General features: G+C 44.0%; 1 protein-coding gene across 1 annotated transcript in view; it reads right to left on the reverse strand.

The window, feature by feature from the left end:
* Positions 1-20,650, reverse strand: part of LOC142656549 (uncharacterized) — a 106,993-nt gene that overhangs the window by 60,156 nt on the left and 26,187 nt on the right. The window contains exons 2-8 of the mRNA XM_075831513.1: positions 20,461-20,583; positions 3,218-3,315; positions 3,047-3,128; positions 2,821-2,918; positions 2,664-2,742; positions 2,460-2,557; positions 2,194-2,308 (exon numbers count right to left, since the gene is read on the reverse strand). Coding sequence (XP_075687628.1) covers positions 2,194-2,308; positions 2,460-2,557; positions 2,664-2,742; positions 2,821-2,918; positions 3,047-3,128; positions 3,218-3,315; positions 20,461-20,485 — 595 coding nt within the window. The 5' untranslated portion in view covers positions 20,486-20,583. The remainder of the gene's footprint in view (positions 1-2,193; positions 2,309-2,459; positions 2,558-2,663; positions 2,743-2,820; positions 2,919-3,046; positions 3,129-3,217; positions 3,316-20,460; positions 20,584-20,650) is intronic.

Genomic DNA, 20,650 nt, shown 5'->3' on the forward strand with positions numbered 1-20,650 from the left:
ACCACAAAATGAACGCTCCCTCTCATCCCACTGACACCCGGCGATAAGATCACCGAGTGTCTGTTTCTCCGATGGCAGCCGGGGGCCTACTAAAGGCCCCCAAGTCTGCCCATAGTAAATGCCTGCTAGGTCATGCCGGAGGCATGTCCTTGCAGATGCCTGTCGGTTTTAAACGGACAGGCAGTAATACACTGCAATACAAAAGTATTGCAGTGTATTATAAAAGCGATCGGATGATCGCATATTAAAGTCCCCTAGTGGGACTAGTAAAAAAAAGTTGAAAAAAATAAATGAAAAACCCACTTTTTCCCATTAGAAAATGCTTTACTATTAAAAAAAAACACAATAAAGAAAAAAGTTGTACATATTTGGTATCGCCGCGACCGGAACGACCCCGACTATAAAGCGGTTACAATATTTAACCCGCACGGTGAACGTCGTAAAAAAATAAAAAACAATGGTAAAATTGCTTTTCTGTTAATCCTAACTTTAAAAAAAATGTGATAAAAAGTGATCAAAAAGTCGCATCTAATCCAAAATGGTACCAATAAAAACGACAAGTCGTCCTGCAAAAAAAAAAGTCCTCATACAACTACATCGGCGGAACAATAAAAAAGTTATGGCTCTTCAAATATGGAGACACAAAAACAAATAATTTTGAAAAAAAAGTGTTTTTACTGTGTATGTAGTAAAATATACAAAATTTATACAAATTTCGTATCTTTGCAATCGTAACAACCCGCTGAATAAAGTTATTGTGTTAGTTATACCACACGGTAAACAACGTAGATTTAGGACGCAAAAGAGTGGCGAAATTTCAGGTTTTCTTCTATCCCCCCCGGAAAAAAGTTAATACAATGAATAAATTATATGTACCCCAATATGGTGCTATTAAAAAGTACAACTTGTCCCGCAAAAAACAAGACCTTATACTGCTATGTCGACGCAAAAATAAAAAAGGTATAGCTCTTCGAATGGGACGATGGAGAAACGTAAAAAATGGCTTGGTTATTAGGGCCCAGAATGCAAGCAGGGGGAAGGAGTTAAATATAGAGCTATAATGAGGATATTTATTCTCAGCTGTTATTATTAGGGGATTTGTAATGGTTGAACCAAATAAATTACAAAGTACATTTCTATTAACTATCCCAAAATGACATACATGTAGGCCACTGGTGGTTTGTAATTCACATGTGGCAAAATTCTGCGACTGAAAATCAGTTCCACACATCTGAATAGGGACAGTTGCAGAAATTTCTGCAACAAATCTGCCGCATGTAAATTCACCCTTAGGCTGGGTTCACACGAGCATGTTACTTCCGTAATGGACGGAACGTATTTCGGTCGCTAGTCCCGGACCGAACACCCTGCAGGGAGCCGGGCTCCTAGCATCATAGTTATGTACTACGCTAGGAGTCCCTGCCTCTCCGTGGAACTACTGTCCCGTACTGAAAACCTGATTACAGTACGGGACAGTTGTCTGGCAGCGAGGCAGGGACTCCTTTTAATGCGATTTTTACAATCATTCAATAGCATTTTTTTAATTCATAATTTGTAACGTGTATTATTTGTCCTGCCATTTCGCATGTTCTATAGAAAAGCCTATCGGAAAACACCAGAAAACCCCAAAAAAACAAAACAAAGCATAAAAACAAACAAACTACGCCATAACCAGAGCATGCAGAATTATAATAAAAAATACCACGGACCCAAAGAACGAATTGAAAGCTCAGAAAAACTGGCACAAACAAAAAAGCATTGTTTGTAGTGCTTTTTATATTTCACTATAGACCCTCATGTACCCTCTGACCGTAGCAAATAACGACGGAAAAAACACACCAAAAAATGTGCTGTGTGTGAAACCACTCTTACAGTATCAGGACCGGAAGTTTCAAAGCGAGCCCCTATCAGCATTCATTGCGGTGGTTAAGAGGATAAACTGCGTTTTCTCTGATCCTGGCTCTTAGTGCAGATGTTAATTGCAGCTGGTGCCACCCAAAATCTGATGCTAAGCCTAGAGCATGACCGGATTGATAGAACACCTTGTAGAGAACTTCAAAGTGCAGTCACAGCTCCCTCAGGTCCTGAACTATGTATAACACATTGTCTGAAGTGTTACTGTAATGTAGAACTAAGGAGGAACCTCACCTTAACAAGCCTCCCAATTCACTTTCTAAATTCATCATTACTTACCTGTGGTAACACCTCCTGGCATTTCCTCCTCCACTTCACTCTTACACGGTTGGTCGCCCCTCACCCGCTCTTCTTCTGCTTCATCTTCCGCTTTATTATTAGTCAGATCTTCCCCCTGATTTCACAGTAACAATTCAGTACAATACAAGAGAGAGTGCGAAGCATCTAACAGATCAACATAAGAAACCACCAAAATCTATGACCGCAGGAGCAAAAAGCTCCACACCCCCCTATATAGATCTGGTATAGGGCTCAGCTTCATCTACCTGATGATTCTCTGGGACATTGTGACTTTCCTCTGGACAGTCCTGGGAATACAGGGGACTGGGACATCTCTCTGGTGGATTCCTCCTACTGGATCCATCTGAAATAATTATTTACATGTGATGATGAGATGATGGGAGTAGTATTTAGGTGACCCTCAAAACAGGTTTTTCTTTTACCACTAATGAAAGTCTCCCCCTCCTTACACTGCTGATCAGCCATTAAATTTGTCTCCTCTTCTGCTTCTTCTTTAACCTCAACCTTAATATCAATCAGATATTTACCCTAAACGGAGAAGAAAAAAATGATTTAAATGAACTTGGAGTTACGATCATATTTTGATAAAACTTTAGCGCCATCTACCTGATGATTCTCTGGGACGTTGTGATTTTCCTCTGGACAGTCCTGGGAATACAGAGGACTGGGACTTCTCTCTGGTGGATTTCTCCTACTGGATCCATCTGTAGAAAATACACAGTGAGGGAATAGATTGTTTACATGTGAAGATGGGATGATGGGAGTAGTATCTAGATGACCCTCAAAACAGGTTTTTTATCTGTACAACTAATGAAAGTCTCCCCCTCCTTACACTGCTGATCAGCCATTAAATCCGTCTCCTCTTCTTCTGCTTCATCTTTAACCTCAACCTTAATATCAATCAGATTTACACCCTAAATAAAAAAAAAGAAAACAATTTCAAATAAATTTGGTGTTAATTACTTTATGGCCATTTTGTTTGTGAGAGTTTAGCGCCACATACCTGATGACTCTCTGGGACATTGTGATTTTCCTCTGGACAGTCCTGGGAATACAGAGGACTGGGACATCTCTCTAGTGGATTTCTCCTACTGGATCCATCTGTAGGAAACACACAGTGACTGAATACATTACTACTGTGTATCTGTCTATATATCAGACCTTTCTCTATTTATTTATCAGAGCCGAAATTACAATGTTGTGCTCCTCACCACCTGTGTTGAGGTCCCAGCACTTTGTAAGCCACAGGACTAAAGTGGCCTACCAAAGCAAATAGCAACGCGGGGAGCCAAAAGCTCCCTGCTCCGCCACAATATTCAATTGTGTGCACGTCCTGAGGATGCACATACATTTGAAAGTATTAGGGAGCACCCTACTAACCAAAGAAAGTGCCAGGGTGTTTCCATGGAGCAATGACGCCCCTGCTTATTATGGAATTCTAACATTTGTAAAACCCACAGTGGAGACCCTCATCTCTTATCAGTCAGACAAAGTACCTGTAGTAAGGAAAACAATACTCCAAGTTTTCTCGCTACAAGCGATGGGAAATGACTGACGTATTGGAAAAAGATCTACATTTATTCATCCCCAGGTATCCTTTCAGTTGTAATGTTATGGCAAAAGGTGAGAAAAAAAGAAAATAAATATGTGATTACATTTACTGGTAATTGGTTTTGAGTGCAAGAGCGAGAGCGAGACTGCAATCCTCTTGAACAGGAACCTTTGAGATCATTTTAAAGAGAGGGAACACCCCCATCCTCCTCTGTAGAAAGATTTCTGGACCTATTATGTGGACAGTTACTCCAATTAAATTTTTAATTGGTTTACGACTGCCTGCTGTATATGAACGGCGGGTGTTCCAGGTGCTTTAACACCTTCGCGCAACTTAACGGAATTGCACGTCAAGGTGTGCAGTAACTTTGCGCACCTTGACGTGAAGTTACTCCTGCACTTTAAAAGTTAACCGCGGCGAGGTGCTACACCGCAGCGGCAGTTAACTGTGCAGTCTATCTGCCCTGGTCTCCGGGCAGAGTACAAGAGACCAATCGAAGCTGTCCCTTGTTGGAGATCGCTCCGATTGGAGAGTCTGTACAGACTTACCAATCAGAGAATAGATCTTTAGAAAAACTACATTACAGGCTCTGATCTCCTCTGTTAGAGTCAGGAAGTCGAGGAGATCAGAGCCTATAGCCGTCGAGTGCAGAGAAAGTAAAAAAAAAACACTTAATATCCCCATTAACCCCTTGATCAGTCTGTAACTGATCACCCCCCCCCCTTCCTCCCCCAGTCTATAAGGGAACTTTTTTTTTTTTTTTAATTAATAAAACTCGAAAAAAAATTCGGCATTGTTAGTCAGCGTCAATTTAGTCATCGTTAGTCAGCGTCAACTTAGGTAACTCAGTCAGCGTCAGACCGTCTGTTAGTCAGCGTCAATCAGTCAGTCCATTAGTGTCAGTCAGCATCAGTCAATAGTCAGTTAGCGTCCGTCAGTGTGTGATTGTCAGTTAGTCATCGCCTATTTGTCAGTGTAGTTTAGTCAGTTTTAGTGTCATAAAATAAAAAAATATATATTCGTGTACGTTAGTGTTAGTATTTAGTTTTTTATGTAAAAAAAAGAAAAAAGACCAAAAAGTTATATTCTAAAAAATTTTGTATACACTTTCTACAGTATACAAGTGTACATAAAATTTACTGTACAAAAAAAATAAAAATGGCCCACAAAATATTTACCGCAGAGGAGGCATATAAGATGCTCGCATCGGACACAGATACTGCGAGTGATGCAGGGTCCGCTTTTGTTCTGTCCTCCTCCTCCTCAAGTGACACTGAGACACCTCCTCGCAGTCGCAGGAGGGTTAGTGTTCAGGTTACACCTGCACCTAATAGGTTGCCCCCAACCTCCTAAACCCCCCAAGTAGTGGACTTTACTGCTGCTGCAGGGGTCCAAGTCCAGACAGCAGGTCTGTCCGAAATGGAGTTTTTCCAGCATTGTGGACAAAATTGATGAGCAAACAAATCTCTGTGCTCAACAATTTATTGCTGTTAACCCCGGTAGTTTTTATGCCGGGCCACACAGGTGGCATCCCACCGACAAAGCAGAAATGCTGCAGTGCTGTGGATTGGCACTGAATATGGGCCTAACAAAGAAGCCATCGGTGAGGGCCTATTGGTCCACTGATATTCTTTACCACTGCCCCTTATACCGCACCACAATGCCCAGGGCTAGTTTTGAGGCAATAAATCTCTTACATTTTAATGATAATTCCCAGTACGCCCCCCCCCCCCCAGGACGACCCCAATTTTGATCGACTCTATATAATTAGACCCCTTATTTCCAATTTGGCCCAAAAATTGTCATGGTCATATACTCCTGGAAGAGAAATTGCCATTGACGAGTCACTGGTGCATTTCAAGGGATGGGTGAAATTCAGGCAGTATTTGCCCAAACGTGCCAGGTATGGCATCAAGATAAACAAGTTGTGTGAGTCGGAGTCAGGCTACACACATACGTTTAAAATATACGAGGGAAGAGATCGTCAGATTGAGCCCCCAAACTGTCCACCCATCCTGATGACAACTGGGAAGATTGTCTAAGACTTCCTGCACCCACTGTTTCATCAGGGGTACCACTTGTATATAGACAACTGTGTACTCCTATTCAAATGCCTGGCAGACCAAAAACCGGTGGCATGTGGGACGGTCCGCACAAACCCTTCTGAGCCAACCCTGCGTGGGGAGAGCAGGGCGCTGCAAAGCGAAGGGGTCCTATTTTTGGAATTCAGGGACAAGAAGGATGTGTTGATGCTAACATCCATTCATGATGCCACCTGCTCTCTTGTCCCTGTGTGTGGTGCAACACCCACCACCACGTCACGGCCTGTCTGCATCCAGGTATATAACAAATTTATGGGGGGACCAGATGCCATGCCGTGCCTGTGCCAAAAGAGGCATAAGAAAAGACACGACATACCAGTGTAACAGCTGTCCCTACCACCCTGGACTGTGTATGAAGGAGTGCTTCAGGATATACCACACCTCTCTGGATTTCTACATTTTATTTTTATCCGTCCCTTTCACTTATAATTATCGTCCCTTTCATTAACAATTACCATCCCTTTCATTTGCCATAACCATTTCACCATTTAAAATTTGAACATCCCCTGAAACAAAACTTCTTATTATACCCCTAAATGAATACCTAGGATTTGTAAAATGGTGTAGTATTTGCACAATTTTTTAGGCCTATGCAAAAATGACATGTGCCCAAAAATAAGCCATGTAAAATAATGCCTCAAAATCCTTGTGGTTTTCCAATACTTTCTGGCCCTGCCATATGTCCAGCAAGAGCAGATTAGGGCCAATTTGGGGGTATTGCTAAACTCAGAATAAATAGCCTGATACATTTTGAGGTGCTTTTCTTCACTTACATGTTCAGTGTCAGAAAAATCTGTCCTATAAATGAAGCAGTTGTGAGAAAATGTAAAATTTTATTTTTCACACTAGATTTCCACAAGATTCTGCAAAAAAAATTGTGCGGTTAAAAAAAGTGCTCACACACCTAGATACATTTTTGAGGGGTGTAGTTTTCAAAATGGGGTCATTTCTGGGGGGGGGGGGGTTTCCATCTTTCTGGGGGCTCAGTCTCTTCAAAGATCGAATGTGGCAGTGGAACCAATCATGAAAAACTTGGGCCCTGCCATGTGTCTACACAATATATTTGGACGACTCTGGGGATCTCTCTGAACGCGTTACAAATAGTCCAATAAATGTTGAGGTGCTTTTCTTCACTTGAATGCTCTGAACAATCTGTCCTATAAATGAAGCATTTGTGAAGAAATTTTTTTTCACGCCACATTTCCACAAGATTCTGCCAATTCCTTGAGGGGTGTAGTTTCCAAAATGGGGTCACTTTTTGGGGGATTTCCACTGTTTTGGTCCCTCCAGTGCGTTACAAACATGACATGGCACTGAAAACTATTCCAGCAAAATCCACGCTCCAAAATCCAAATGACGCTTCTTCTCTTCTGGGACGCTGTGGGTCCAAACAGCAGTTTATTACCACATATGGGGTATTGCCGTAATTGGGAGAAATTGCTTTACAAATTTGAGTGCTTTTTCTCCTTTATGCCTTGTAAAAATTAAAAATATCTACGTTTTTTCAGAAACAATGTAGATTTTCAACTAAAAAAATTAATTCAAATAAATTTAGCAAAACAACTGTGGGTTCAAAGTGCTAACTATATCCCTAGAAATATTCCTTGAGGGGTGTAGTTTCCAAAATGGAGTCACTTTGGGGGGGGGGGGGGTGTTCTACTGTTTTGGCATCACAAGACCTCTTCAAACCAGACATGGTGCCTAAAATATATTCTTTAAAAAAAATTACAAAAAAAAATTACAAAAAAAAAAAAAAAAAGGCCCCAAAATACACTAGGTGTTTCTTTGCTTCTGAGGCCTGTGCTTCAGTCCATAAGCACACTAGGGCCACATGTGGGTTATTTCTAAAAACTGAAGAATCTGGGCAATAAATAGTGAGTTGCATTTCTCATGTAAAACCTTCTGTGTTACCAAAAAAACGTATTACAGATGAATTTTGGAAAAAAATGAAATTTGTAAATTTCACCTTTAATTTGCTTCAATTCCTGTGAAACGCCTAAAGTGTTAAAACACTTTCTGCATGTGTTTTTGAATACTTTGAGGGGTGCAGTTTTCAAAATGGGGTGATTTTTGGGGACTTTCTAATATATAGGACCCTCAAAGCCACTTCAGAAATGAACTGGTCCCTGAAAAAAATAGCCTTTTTAAATTTTCTAGAAAATGTGAGAAATTGCTGCGAAAGTTCGAAGACTTGTAACATCCTAGTAAAATAAAAGGACGTTCAAAAACGATGCAAACATAAAGTAGACATATGGGATATGTGAAATAGTAACTCTTTTGTGTGGTATTACTATCTGTTTTACAAGAAGGTAATGTTGCAAATTTTAAATCAAGTTCCCATAGATTTTTTTTTCTGAGCAAAATAATAAAAAAAGGCAAAAATAAATTAAATAAAAAAATACACATAAAATACTCCTCCAAAAAAACATTTCCCCCGCCAATATTGTCCTAACACTAACCCAATTACCCTCAAATAGACACGTATATGTCAAAATTTACAGTAGACAATAACCATCACAAAAATCTATTTTAGGGTAATACTATCTTAATTTAAAAAAAAAAAACAAAACAAAAAAAACAAATGAGCTGGTAAGTAAAGAAGCTTATTTCTTTACCATTTTTTTTTACAAACTATAAGCCTAAAAATTATATTAAAAAAAACACAAAATTAGGTGAATAAAAATTATTTAAAAAAAAAAAAGGAGACCTACATTCTTCACAAAAGTCACGTAGCTAGCCCAACAAAGAAAAAAAGTTATAGCCGATTAACGCGTGCTAAAAATGCCTTAATGGTGCCTGGTCCTGAAGGCTGAAAATAGCCTGGTCCTGAAGCGGTTAAAATGGAGACAACCCAAACAGTCGTCTTCCATATATATATTATATATATATATATATATATACACACCTATCAGCCATAACATTACAAGCGATAACAAGTGAAGAGAATAACATTGATGATCTCGGGACAATGGCACCTGACAAGGGAATATAATCCCGTGCTGAATCACAAGGAGCATACTCATTATGCTGATTGCACTGGCACAGCAAGTGTGACCATAACAGCTGGAATACACAGCCGCAGCCCCGCTCTGACGGCAGAGATCAGAGTTCCCCGTCAACCCCTTAAATGCCACAATCAATGCTGATCGCTGCATTTCGAAGGGAAAAGAGATAAGCATACCTTCTTTGGGAATACAATCCTGGTTCCATTAATTCCTTGAAGTCCAAGCCATTTTTTGATTTTTCATTTTGTATTTTTCTATTTTTGGTAGTTTCTATTGGCACCATTTAAAGTACCAAATAATGTACTGAAAAAAAAAATTCTATGTGGGGCAATGAGCTATCAGAGGCGGCCGTCCCCTCCATTTAACGCCTCAGCACAACTGCAGCATTTGGGGGGTTAAACGGCCGGAAACAGCGCGATCGCTGTTCCTGGCCGTTAGTCGCGGGTGTCAGCTGTAATACACAGCTGACACCCGCAATGTAGCCTTAAAACCCGCAGCCTTAAAAAGTGATCAAAAATTCAAAAATTTGCATCTGCTCTAAAATGGTATGGTAGTTATGACTCTTGAAATGTGAAAAAAAAAATTACTGTGTAAAAGTAGTAAAACATACAAAATCTATATAAATTTGGTATCGTTGTAATCGTAACAACCCACTGAATAAAGTTATTGTGTTATTTATACCACACGGTAAACGGTGTAAATTCAGGACGCAAAATTGTGGTGAAATTGCTGGGTTTTTTTCTATTCCCCCACAAAAAAAGGAGAAAGTTAATAAATTATATATACCCCAAAATGGTGCTAATAAAAAAAATACAACTTGTCCTGCAAAAAACAAGAAATTATACAGCTATGTCGCCGCAAAAATAAAAAAGTTATAGCTCTTTGAACGAGACGATGGAAAAACTTAAAAAATAGCTTGGTCATTAGGGCCTAAAAAAACGGATCACGTAGGGGGTTAAACAAACCAGTTTGATTTTTAAATTCTTGGCATTCTCTCGATAAGCTTCATGAGGTAGTCACCTGGAATGGTTTTCAATTAACAGATATGCCTTGTCAAAAAGTCAAGTTGTTGAATTTCTTGCCTTCATAATGTGTTTGAGACCAACAGTCGTGTTGTGCAGATGTAGGATTGGTACACACTTCCATACAGTGTTTAGCCCAATTCAACTACTGTTCTAATCCACATTATGGCAAGAACCACCAACTAAGTAAAGAGAAAACCGTCCATCATTACTTTACTTTGACAGTCAGTCAACCCGGAAAATTTCAAGAACTTTGAAGGTATCCTGAAATGGATTCATGAAAACCATCAAATGCCATGATGAAATTGACTCTTAAGAGGACCGCCCCAGGAAACGCACACCAAGAGTTATCTCTGCTGCAGAGGAATAGTTCTTAAGAGTTACCAGCCTCAGAAATTGCAAATTAACAGCACCTCAGATTAGAGCCCACATAAATGCTTCAGTAACGTCCGTGGTCGCTGACCACGAACTCCGACCATCCAGTCGACGCCCTTCTCTCCAGAGATGTCTGCACATACGGCCGTCCTGTTCCCCAGTGACCACCAGGGTGCGCTCGTGAGCTCAGTCCAGACGTAAGAAGCCAGAGCGCACGCATATGGGAGATTGAGCGGATTGCTCCCAGAGCACCCTGGGCTATAAGAAGGTCTCAGCCCCTTCCTCCCACGCCTGAGCGTTGTTGTCATATCCTAAGTTTGTCTTGCAAATGGTCTCCTAGTGTTTCCTGCTAACAGTTCCTGTATATTGTAATCTGATCTGGTGCCGTGCTGTATATCACGCCTGTCCTGCTACTCCACGCCTGACGTCTACCTGCTGCCTAGTCCCAGCGAAGCCTGCCTTGCTATTGTCTGAGCTGCCACAGGTACCCTATATAAAACTATAGACTCTGACCGGCGCCCTATTGTCCACGAACCCTACGTGACCGTTTCACAGGCCATGGACCCCGCTGGTCGATCCAAGACCATGACAACGTCACAAGAGATGCGGGCAGATATGCTAGACCTCCGGTCTCGACAGGACCAACTCCCCCAGGCCTTGAACATTCTCGCACGTCGGCAGGAGGCACGAGCTGCCGTTCCTCCTACTACACCAACTGGAAGTGTTGATCCTCGTTTTTCTTTGCCACTTCATAACCGCTATGATGGAGACGCAAGTACCTGTCGTGGATTTTTGAACCAGTGCCAGATCCACTTCAGCCTGTATTCAAGGGCATTTTCGTCTGATGGCGCAAGGTTCGCTATCTGGGAGAGACAAGGACTAGAGACCCGTGACTTCCAGGGGTTCCTCAGTACATTTTGCACGGTGTTTGAGGAGCCTGGACGAGTCTCCTCTGATGCGGCTTCCTTGCTGAACCTACGCCAAAGAGACATCTCTCTGGGCGAGTACAACATCCACTTCCGCACCCTGGCAGGAGAACTGTTGTGGAACAATGAGGCCCTGGTGGCTACATTCTGGCATGGACTGTCTCCTAAGATTAAAGACGAACTTGCCGCTCGAGACCTGCCGTCCACCCTGGATGACCTCATCCTCCTGGCTGCCTGGATTGATAGAAGGCTCCGAGAACGGCTCCAAGAGGTTCGTCGGGAGGGAGGCCTTCCTAGTCTGGCCCCTACCATGCAGCAACCCCTGCCGTACTCCGATGCCGATCCTCCTCAGGAGTCTGAGGATGGACAAATGTAAGCTATCTACCCAAGGAGAGACAACGCAGACGCACTTCAGGACTCTGTCTTTATTGCGGCCTCGGAGGCCATCTTGTGCGTCTGTGTCCCCAAAAGCCCCAAAGCCTAGGGTTGGTAGGAGAGACAACCTTGGGTAAAGAAGGACTCCCGTCTAAGTTGTCCATACCAGTGACCATAGTGTCCGGTGAGAAATCGCATCCGGTCTCTGCGTATCTGGACTCTATATCCCCTGCTAATTTCATTTGTAGAGACCTGGTGGACCTTCTCCAATTACCCACTATCCCTCTAGAAAGACTGTTGATGGTTGCATTAGTAATTGGACTACGTCTGCCAGACCCAGTTATAGCTGTGACCAAGCCGCTGAGGCTCCAAGTAGGGGCTCTCCACTCCGAACTTCTGCCGTTCTATGTCCTGTCCAAGGCCGTTAACCCTGTGCTGCTGGGTCTGCCTTGGCTCCGACTACATGCCCTAGTCCTGGAACTCTGGAGAAGTTCTCCAGTGGGGCCGCGAGTGTCACAGCCGATGCCTGGTGCAAATTAGTTCGGTCCAGCCTCCTCTGCCTCAATCATTGGCAGGATTGCCTGGTCATTATGCTGCATTTTCGGACGTCTTCAGCAAAAGGGAGCGGAGACACTGGCTCCACACCGGGCGTATGACTGTCCTATCGAGTTGATCCCTGGTGCATCCCATCCACGTGGTAGGATATATCCTCTCTCCTTGCCAGAGACTCTGTACATGTCCGCCTATGTTAAGGAGAACTTGGAGAGGGGCTTCATACGAAAGTCTTCCTCCCCGGCAGGAGCTGGGTTCTTCTTAGTCAAGAAAAAGGATGGATCCCTGCGTCCTTGTATTGACTACCGGGGTCTCAACCAAATCACGGTGAAGAATAAATATCCGTTGCCGCTGATCTTTGAATTATTTGATCGTATACATGATGCCAAATTTTTTTTACAAACTAGACCTGCGTGGGGCTTACAACCTAATCCGGATTCGCCAGGGTGACGAATGGAAGACTGCATTTAACACCCGTGATGGACACTATGAGTATCTAGAAATGCCCTTCGGCCTAAGTAATGCTCCCGCGGTCTTCCAGGAGTATGTTAATGACATTTTCCGTGACCTCCTCTATGTTTTTGTTGTGGTCTATCTTGATGACATCTTGATTTTTTTCTCCAGATCCTGTGACTCATCAGAGATATGTCCGTCAAGTTTTGCTGTGGTTAAGAGAGAATCGTCTGTACGCTAAGTTGTAGAAGTGCGTATTTGAAAAGGATGCTCTGCACTACCTCGGCTACATTGTCTCGAATAGAGGTCTCATGATGGATTCTGAAAAGGTAAAGTCCGTTCTGGAATGGCCACGCCCTCAAGGCTTGAGGGCCATACAGTGCTTTCTGGGATTCGCCAATTTTTTACAGACAGTTTATTCCAAACTTCTCCTCACTGACATCTCCTATCTCTGACCTCACTAAGAAGGGCATGAACGCCAAGGTGTGGACTCCTAAGGCAGTCTGCATTCAAAAGCCTGAAGAGTGCCTTAACGTCAGCTTATATGCTCCATCATCGCGACATTTCTCTACAGTTCTCGCTGGAGGCGGACACATCCTCTGTCAGTACTGGTGCACTCCTGTTCCAGAGAGGTTCTAAGGGCAAGTCTATGGTATGTGGATAATTCTCTAAGCTCTTCTCTTCTGCAGAACGCAGCTACTCGATTGGGGATCAGGAGTTACTGGCCAACAAGTTGGCCCTGGATGAGTGGAGACACCTACTAGAGGGCGCAGCTCATCCCATACTGATTTTTACGGACCACAAGAACCTCACCTATCTCCGGACGGCCCAACGGCTGAATCCTCGTCAGGCCAGGTGGTCGCTGTTCTTTATCAGGTTCCAGTTTGAGCTCCATTATCGCCCGGCCGACAAGAATGTGAGGGCCGATGCCTTGTCCAGGTCTTTCGAGAAAGAGTACATCATGGAGATGCCACAGAACATTATTGATCCGTCTTGCATTGTCTCTGTCAATTCCCTGCAAGTTGGAGACATTCCTACAGGGAGGACTTTTGTTTGCCCGGCTGACCGAGGGAGAATCCTCCGCTGGGGACACTCCTCTAGACTGGCAGGTCACGCGGGGACCCGTAAGACCCGAGATCTGATTGCCCGTCATTTCTGGTGGCCCACGCTGCCCAAGGACATTTTGGACTTTACTTCGTCCTGCTCAGTGTGTGCAGCTAACAAGGTCGCTCACTCCAGACCTGCTCCAGCCATTGCCTGTGCCCGATGCTCCATGGCAGCATATAGCTATGGACTTTATTACGAACCTTCCTCTCTCTCTCTGCTGGATGCAGTGCTGTTTGGGTGGTGGTTGATCGATTTTCGAAGATGACACACTTCGTTCCTCTGACCGGTCTTCTTTCTGCTCCTCTACTGGCCAAGCTGTTCATCCAACACATATTCCGTCTGCACGGCTTACCGCAGCATATTGTGTCTGATCAGGGTGTTCAGTTCACCTCGACTCGAAGTTCTGTAGAGCCCTCTGCAGATTCCTAGGTGTGAAGTTGGACTTTTCCTCAGCCTACCATCCTCAGTCCAATGGTCAGGTCGAGAGGATCAATCAGATCTTGGAGAACTACTTACGCCACTTCATCTCCAAGCAGCATGATTACTGAGTGCAGTTGCTTCCGTGGGCTAAATTCTCATACAACAATCACACCAGCGAGTCCACACAGAAGACACCGTTCTTCATTGTCTACGGCCAACACCCACAAATTCCTCTCCAGGTGCCTGATACGTCCGAGGTACCAGCTGCTGACACGGCTTTTAGGGACCTTCTGCAGATCTGGCAACAGAGTCGATCCTCGAGCCTGTGGCGGTCGACCGCGTGAAACGGAAGGCGGACACGAGGAGAAGAGAACCTCAGTTTCTTCCTGGCACGAAGGTCTGGCTGACCTCCAGGATTATTCGTCTGAGGCTGCCGTCGTACAAATTTGCTCCCAGGTTCCTCGGACCCTTCGTGATCCTACAGCAGATCAACCCTGTCGCCTACAAGCTTCGGCTGCCTCCTACCCTCAAGATCCCCAACTCCTTCCATGTCTCTCTCCTGAAACCGGTGGTTCTGAACCAAGACTCCCAGCCCTGCAGTTGCCTCCAGCGGTCCTTCAGACACCTTCGAGGTTAAGGAGATCCTGGACATTAAAAAAGTAAGCGGAAGTACCTTGTATTTAGTAGTTTAGAAGGGGTTTGGTCCAGAAGAGAGGTCCTGGGAGCCAGAAGAGAATCTCAATGCTCCTACCCTCATTAAGAGGCTTCTCTCTCGTTCTGGTCCCAAGAGGAGAGGGCGTAAGAGGGGGGGATACTGTAATGTCCGTGGTCACTGACCACGAACTCCTTCCATCCAGCCTACGCTTCTTCTCTCCAGAGATGTCTGCACATACGGCCGTCCTGTTCCACAGTGACCAAAATGGTACGCTCGCGAGCTCAGTCCAGACTTAAGAAGCCAGAGCGCACGCAAGTGGGAAATTGAGCCGATTGCTCCCAGGGCTATAAAAAGGTCTCAGCCCCTTCCTCCCATGCCTGAGCGTTGTCGTCGTATCCTAAGTTTGTCTTGCAAATGGTCTCCTAGCATTTCCTGCTCCCAGTGTTCCCTGTATCCTGATCTAGTGTCGTGCTGTATACCATGCCTGTCCTGCTACTCCACGCCTGACGTCTAACTGCTGCCTAGTGCCAGCCAAGCCTGCCTTTCTACTGTCTGAGCTGCCACAGGTACCCTATATGAACTATAGACTCTGACCTGCGCCCTGTTGGCCAGCTGCCATACCGCCAAGGCGGTACGGCCCAGTATGTCCACGAACCCTACGTGACAGTTTCACAAATCAAGTACCAGACACATTTCAATGTCACTATGTCTGGGTATGTGGACCCACTAGGCCGCACCGCCGTAGCAGGGAGGCAGCTGGCCAAACAACAGGGAACCCCAGGAATACTAACTCCCACACAAGGGTACCTGAATAGTCCAGACGTTGCGGATGACAGTAGGTGACGCAGGTCGCGCCAGGCGTGGCGAATCCCTCTTCACGTGGCAGATAACACAGGACGTGGCAGATGACACAGGTGCAGTAGACACGACTCCAACTAGTAGGCACAGGAACAACACCACAGCACGGGATACAGGAAAAGGTAACAGGGCATGGGTAACAACTGAAACGGGAAACACTAAGGGACCATTTGCAAGACAGACTTGGGAATTACTAACAAGGCTCGGGCAAAGATCAGAAGGGCTGGGGCCTTCTTGTAGTCCAGGAAATCATGCGTGTTGATGATGGTGATTTTCTTCATGTGTGCGCGCTGGCCCTTTAAGGGCGTCAGGAGGTGAGTAGACCCGACGGCCCGCGGCCATGGACGCTACACTCAACATCATCTGTTCACAGGAAATTGCGAGAATCACGCCTTTATGGTCAAATTGCTGTAAATAAGCCACTACTGAGGAACAACAACAGGAAGAAGAGAATTGCTTGGGCCAAGAAACACAAGGAATGGACATTAGACAAGTGGAAATCTGTGCTTTGTCTGATCAGTCAAAATTTGAGATTTTCTGTTCCAACCACCATGTCTTTGTGAGATGGAGAAAAGGTGAGTGCATGGTTTCTACACGTGGGATTTCCACCGGGAAGCATGGAGGAGGAGGTGTGATGGTGCTTTGCTGGTGACACTATTGGTACTTTATTCAAAAATAAAGGCACACTTAACCAGCATGGCTACCACAGCGTTCTGCAACGACATGCCATCCCATCAATTTGCACTTAGTGGTACCATTATTTGTTTTTTTAACAGGACAATGACCCCCAAACACCTCCAGGCTATGTTAGGGCTATTTGACCAAGAAGGAGAGTGATGGAGTGCTGCGTCAGATGACATATGCTCCACAATCACCCGACCTAAACCCAATTGAGATGGTTTAGAATGAGTTGAACCGCAGAGAGGAGGAAAAGCAGACAACAAGTCCTCAGCACCTCTAGGAACTCTTTCAAGACTATTGGTAAACCATTCCAGACCACTACCTGATTGAGAGAATGGCAAGAGTGTGCTAAGCTGTCATGAAAGCAAAAGGGGGCTACTTTGAAGAATCTAAAATCTAAAACATATTCTGGTTTGTTTAACACTTTTTTGTTTAATACTTATTTCCATACGTGTACGTATGTCTTTAATGTGAATCTACAATGTAGAAAATAAATAAACAAGAAAAACTACGCTAGTTTCTGTTTCTTTTGAAGTCCCTGTTCTCTTCCCTCCTTTCACGGGGGCAAAAGGACATTTTTTTAGGTTAGGGAAACTTGAAGTTCGAAATCCTTTTTATCGGTCAGAGGACTTCTACAGGAATTTATCAATAGGACTAGAGATGCACGATGCATCGAAACTTCGATACTGTTTCAATACTGTGCATCCCCAAACGGTTCCATACCGTTATTTCATGTATTTCGATACTGAGCTGTGCGGCCGCACAGCTCAGTATAGTAACACATGAATGTATTAGAGCGAGGCTGCGGCTGTGTAATGCCAGTGCCCCGCTCCCGAGTCCTGACAAGTGTGCGCGCCGTCAGCATGATGCGATGCGGCCAGCGCTGCACTAATGAGCGGCGGCACTGAAGACAGAACATGGCAGGCGCACTGCAAAACACCCGTGTTCTGTCTTCAGTGCCTGAACAACCGCTCATTAGTGCAGTGCCGGCAGCATCTCCTCATGCTGACCGCGCACGCACTTCCTGTCAGAAGCGGGGCAATGACTGTATTGCTCAGCCGCAGCCCCGCTCTATAACGGCGGAGATCAGAGAAACCTCTCATCTCCGCCGCTATTCCCCAGAATGCTGCGATCACAGCGGACTGCAGCATTCAGGAGAAAATGAGAAGGGGGGATGGGATGCCCCTTGGATCGCGTCACAGGGAATTCCTGTGACGCGATTGAGGGACATACCATATATGGATAGACAGCCCAGGGTCTATTGAAGCACCCCAGGGCTGTCTGACCATATTTCCTGTTAGGGCATACTTAGGTACGTCCTAACAACAGCCTGTGTACTATCAGTACACAGGCTAATGTACTGTAATATAGATATATGCCAGTACATTAAAGATTAAAAAATAAAGTAAAAACATAAAGTAATGTTAAATAAATTACACATACACCTTTTTTACAATAAACATTAAAATAAGTCTCAATACATAAAATATACACACAAACCGTATTGGCTCGGCCGCAATAACCTAAACAACAATTTTTTTGCATCATTTATGATGTGTACGCTGTAAAAAAAATAAGATAAAAACTGCTTTCTATAACTTATTTTGGGGCACAAGGTGTGATGAATTTAACCTCTATGTGCCTCACATTAATAGTAATTAACCCCATCATGTACATTACATATTAACCCATTATGACTGAGAAACATGATGGGGTTAATTACTATTAATGTGAGGCACGTGGAGGTTAAATTCATTATCACACCACGTGCCTCACATCAGAAAATGGAAGAACTTTTTATTTATTATTACTGCTGGCAAAGTATCGAATTGGTATCGAAATCGCAATACTACACAAAGTATCGGTATCGAAGTCCAAATTCTGGTATCGTGACATCCCTAAATAGGACCAAGTATAAAATCTCCCTGACTAGGGATGGAACACAATTTAGCTTTGGATCCAGCATTTCCACTCCAGCTTTTTGACTATAAGGCTCTACGGGCAGAGATTGCTAAAACTGCCACTCTGGCAAAGTATAACAGCCAAGGAATTCGCCACAAGCCTTTTTCACATAAATTTCCACCCAACACCTTGTTTAAACATTGTTTCTTTCTACAGACGGGACACTCCCTATTTTTCTGCTTGTGGGTACTTTTTTTTAAGATGGCTCCTTCAATACCTTCAAAAACACAATGCATCAGAAGCGATAGAACACACCTAAACCAAGTATTCAACCCTCTTATCCCCTTTTGAGACACTAACGATTCCTCATCATGTCCAGCTTCTGGATTGTCAGCACGCTGTGGCTTCTTAACCCAAGGCAGGTCACGAGACACTTGAGTCTAAAGACTGTCCGAGACTCTCTTCCTTCAAGTGTGCTGGTTTTTAAAATTACCACCCCTTCCGCGTATCCTCCCACTGCACCACGTGATTGGATCGCAGCCCACGCTTGTTCCACTTCAACTTTAGATTGTACAAACTCCCGTGCCAATGCGCGCTAGCCCTGCCCCACTTCCATAACGGGCACTAATGCTGTACCAATTTTGTTCCACCCCGTTCACCTCCCTGAGGTTATCGGGAATTACCATTGCAATGTTGGAACATCCGTCAGGACAACAGAAGAAGACAAAATAGCAATGCGGCACCAAGCGGGAGGATAATGCCAAGACCTACAATCCACTGCAAGGCAGGAAACACCCAGCATGCCAGCCGCATTACAGGTAATGCCTGCTCAGCATGGTAAGGAATAAATACCCCGGTATCTACTCCGATCAGGGAATAAGGAAGGGAAAAAGGCCAAGAATAAAAAGCGGATCCTAGTAGAGCCTTATGCCCTAAGTTAACCTTCATTTACCCTAGGATTAGCTACAGGGCTCAGAGGTCTTGCAGTCTAGAATGTCGCAATCCAGAGGTCAAGCATTTTCCTATGTTCAAAGAAAACAGGAACTGCAACTGAGTTGGTTTGAGGGGGAGTTTTCCCTTTAAAGCATTTCTGGAGGGTTCCTATTTCGGATTGGAGCCGGTCTCCCTGGGTGCTGTCATTTGCGTAGGGGATATATAAGTCAGATCCATGGAGGCACTACCTCGCAACTTACAGGACTTAAACGATCCGCTGCTAACGTTTTGGTGCCATATATCAAGCACACCTTTTAGAGTTCTTGTGGAGTCCATGCCTCGATTCTTTAGAGCTGTTTTGGCATCACGGGGGCGACTTATACAATATTAGGCAGGTGGTTTTAAAGTTATCGCTGATCAGTTTAGATCTCAGTTTTGCAAACTACTAGCCTAACACACTGGCTAATATTAATGAATGGCAGTAAGATACACCTGGCAGAACACAATCTCAATGTTTGTGGGGGCCTGATAGTAACGACTCCCAGCACCAATCCTTACACGTTCTGCACGGACAGGAGCCAAAGCCAGAACCAGGCTCCCTCTAGGAGTGCAGGCAGCATTTACACAGTTCTTAACATGAAAATACTGAACTAAGTCATAGAAAACGTTATATCCCAGATCTCAGCATCTACCCAACGATCCGATGCTGCCTTCTTATAATATAAGAGACGTGACAGATCCATCTCACTGCAAAATCTGAGCTGTGCTCGTTCGGGACAAAAAGTACAAAACTGTTTAAGCATAGCACAGCTCGGACAGTAGTGTTACAGCAGCGAGAACAACTTACAATAAGCAGCAGCTACTCCCCACAAACGGTATAAAAAATATATTTTTTTCAAGCTAAATTCTGATCAAGCCAAAGCTTAAAAATTAATTCAGGAGCACATAAGAGCCGATGTCACCCGAGCCATTAGGGCAGCTCACTCACAGATTTGGCTTAGAATGGCTTTCTGCAGCTTCTATGTACTGTGATACATACAAGCATTAGAAGTGAAACAATGATTTTCTTTTTTTTTTGTAATAAAAGTTAATTACAAAACTTGTTTTTGCCCAAATAGATACATTTAAATAAAAAGGTGTCCATAGCATTTAAATGGCAGAAATCGAATTCTTTAAAAAGTGGGAAAATTCCTTCCTGCCCCCAGCTGACAAAAAGACAGATCCCTGGATCCACATTCTGCATTACTACCAGTAACCCGGTATTTTGTGTCTTACAAGGAAGATATCTACCCCCTTCTTATATATCTCTCCACACTTTCAGCCATTACCAAATCCCGTGGGAGAAGGTTCCATAACTTTACGGTTCGGACAGTGATGTGTGGCTTCAGAACTTTGTGACGAAATAAAACTTCCTTTAATGATAAGCAGTGACCCCGTTTTCTCTGCTGTGCCTGCAAAAAGAATAAATGTATTACATTGGTTTTATAGAAACATATACATATTTATATAAAAGATATC

This window comes from Rhinoderma darwinii, chromosome 1 (assembly GCF_050947455.1).
Source record: "Rhinoderma darwinii isolate aRhiDar2 chromosome 1, aRhiDar2.hap1, whole genome shotgun sequence".
NCBI classification, from domain to species: domain Eukaryota; kingdom Metazoa; phylum Chordata; class Amphibia; order Anura; family Rhinodermatidae; genus Rhinoderma; species Rhinoderma darwinii.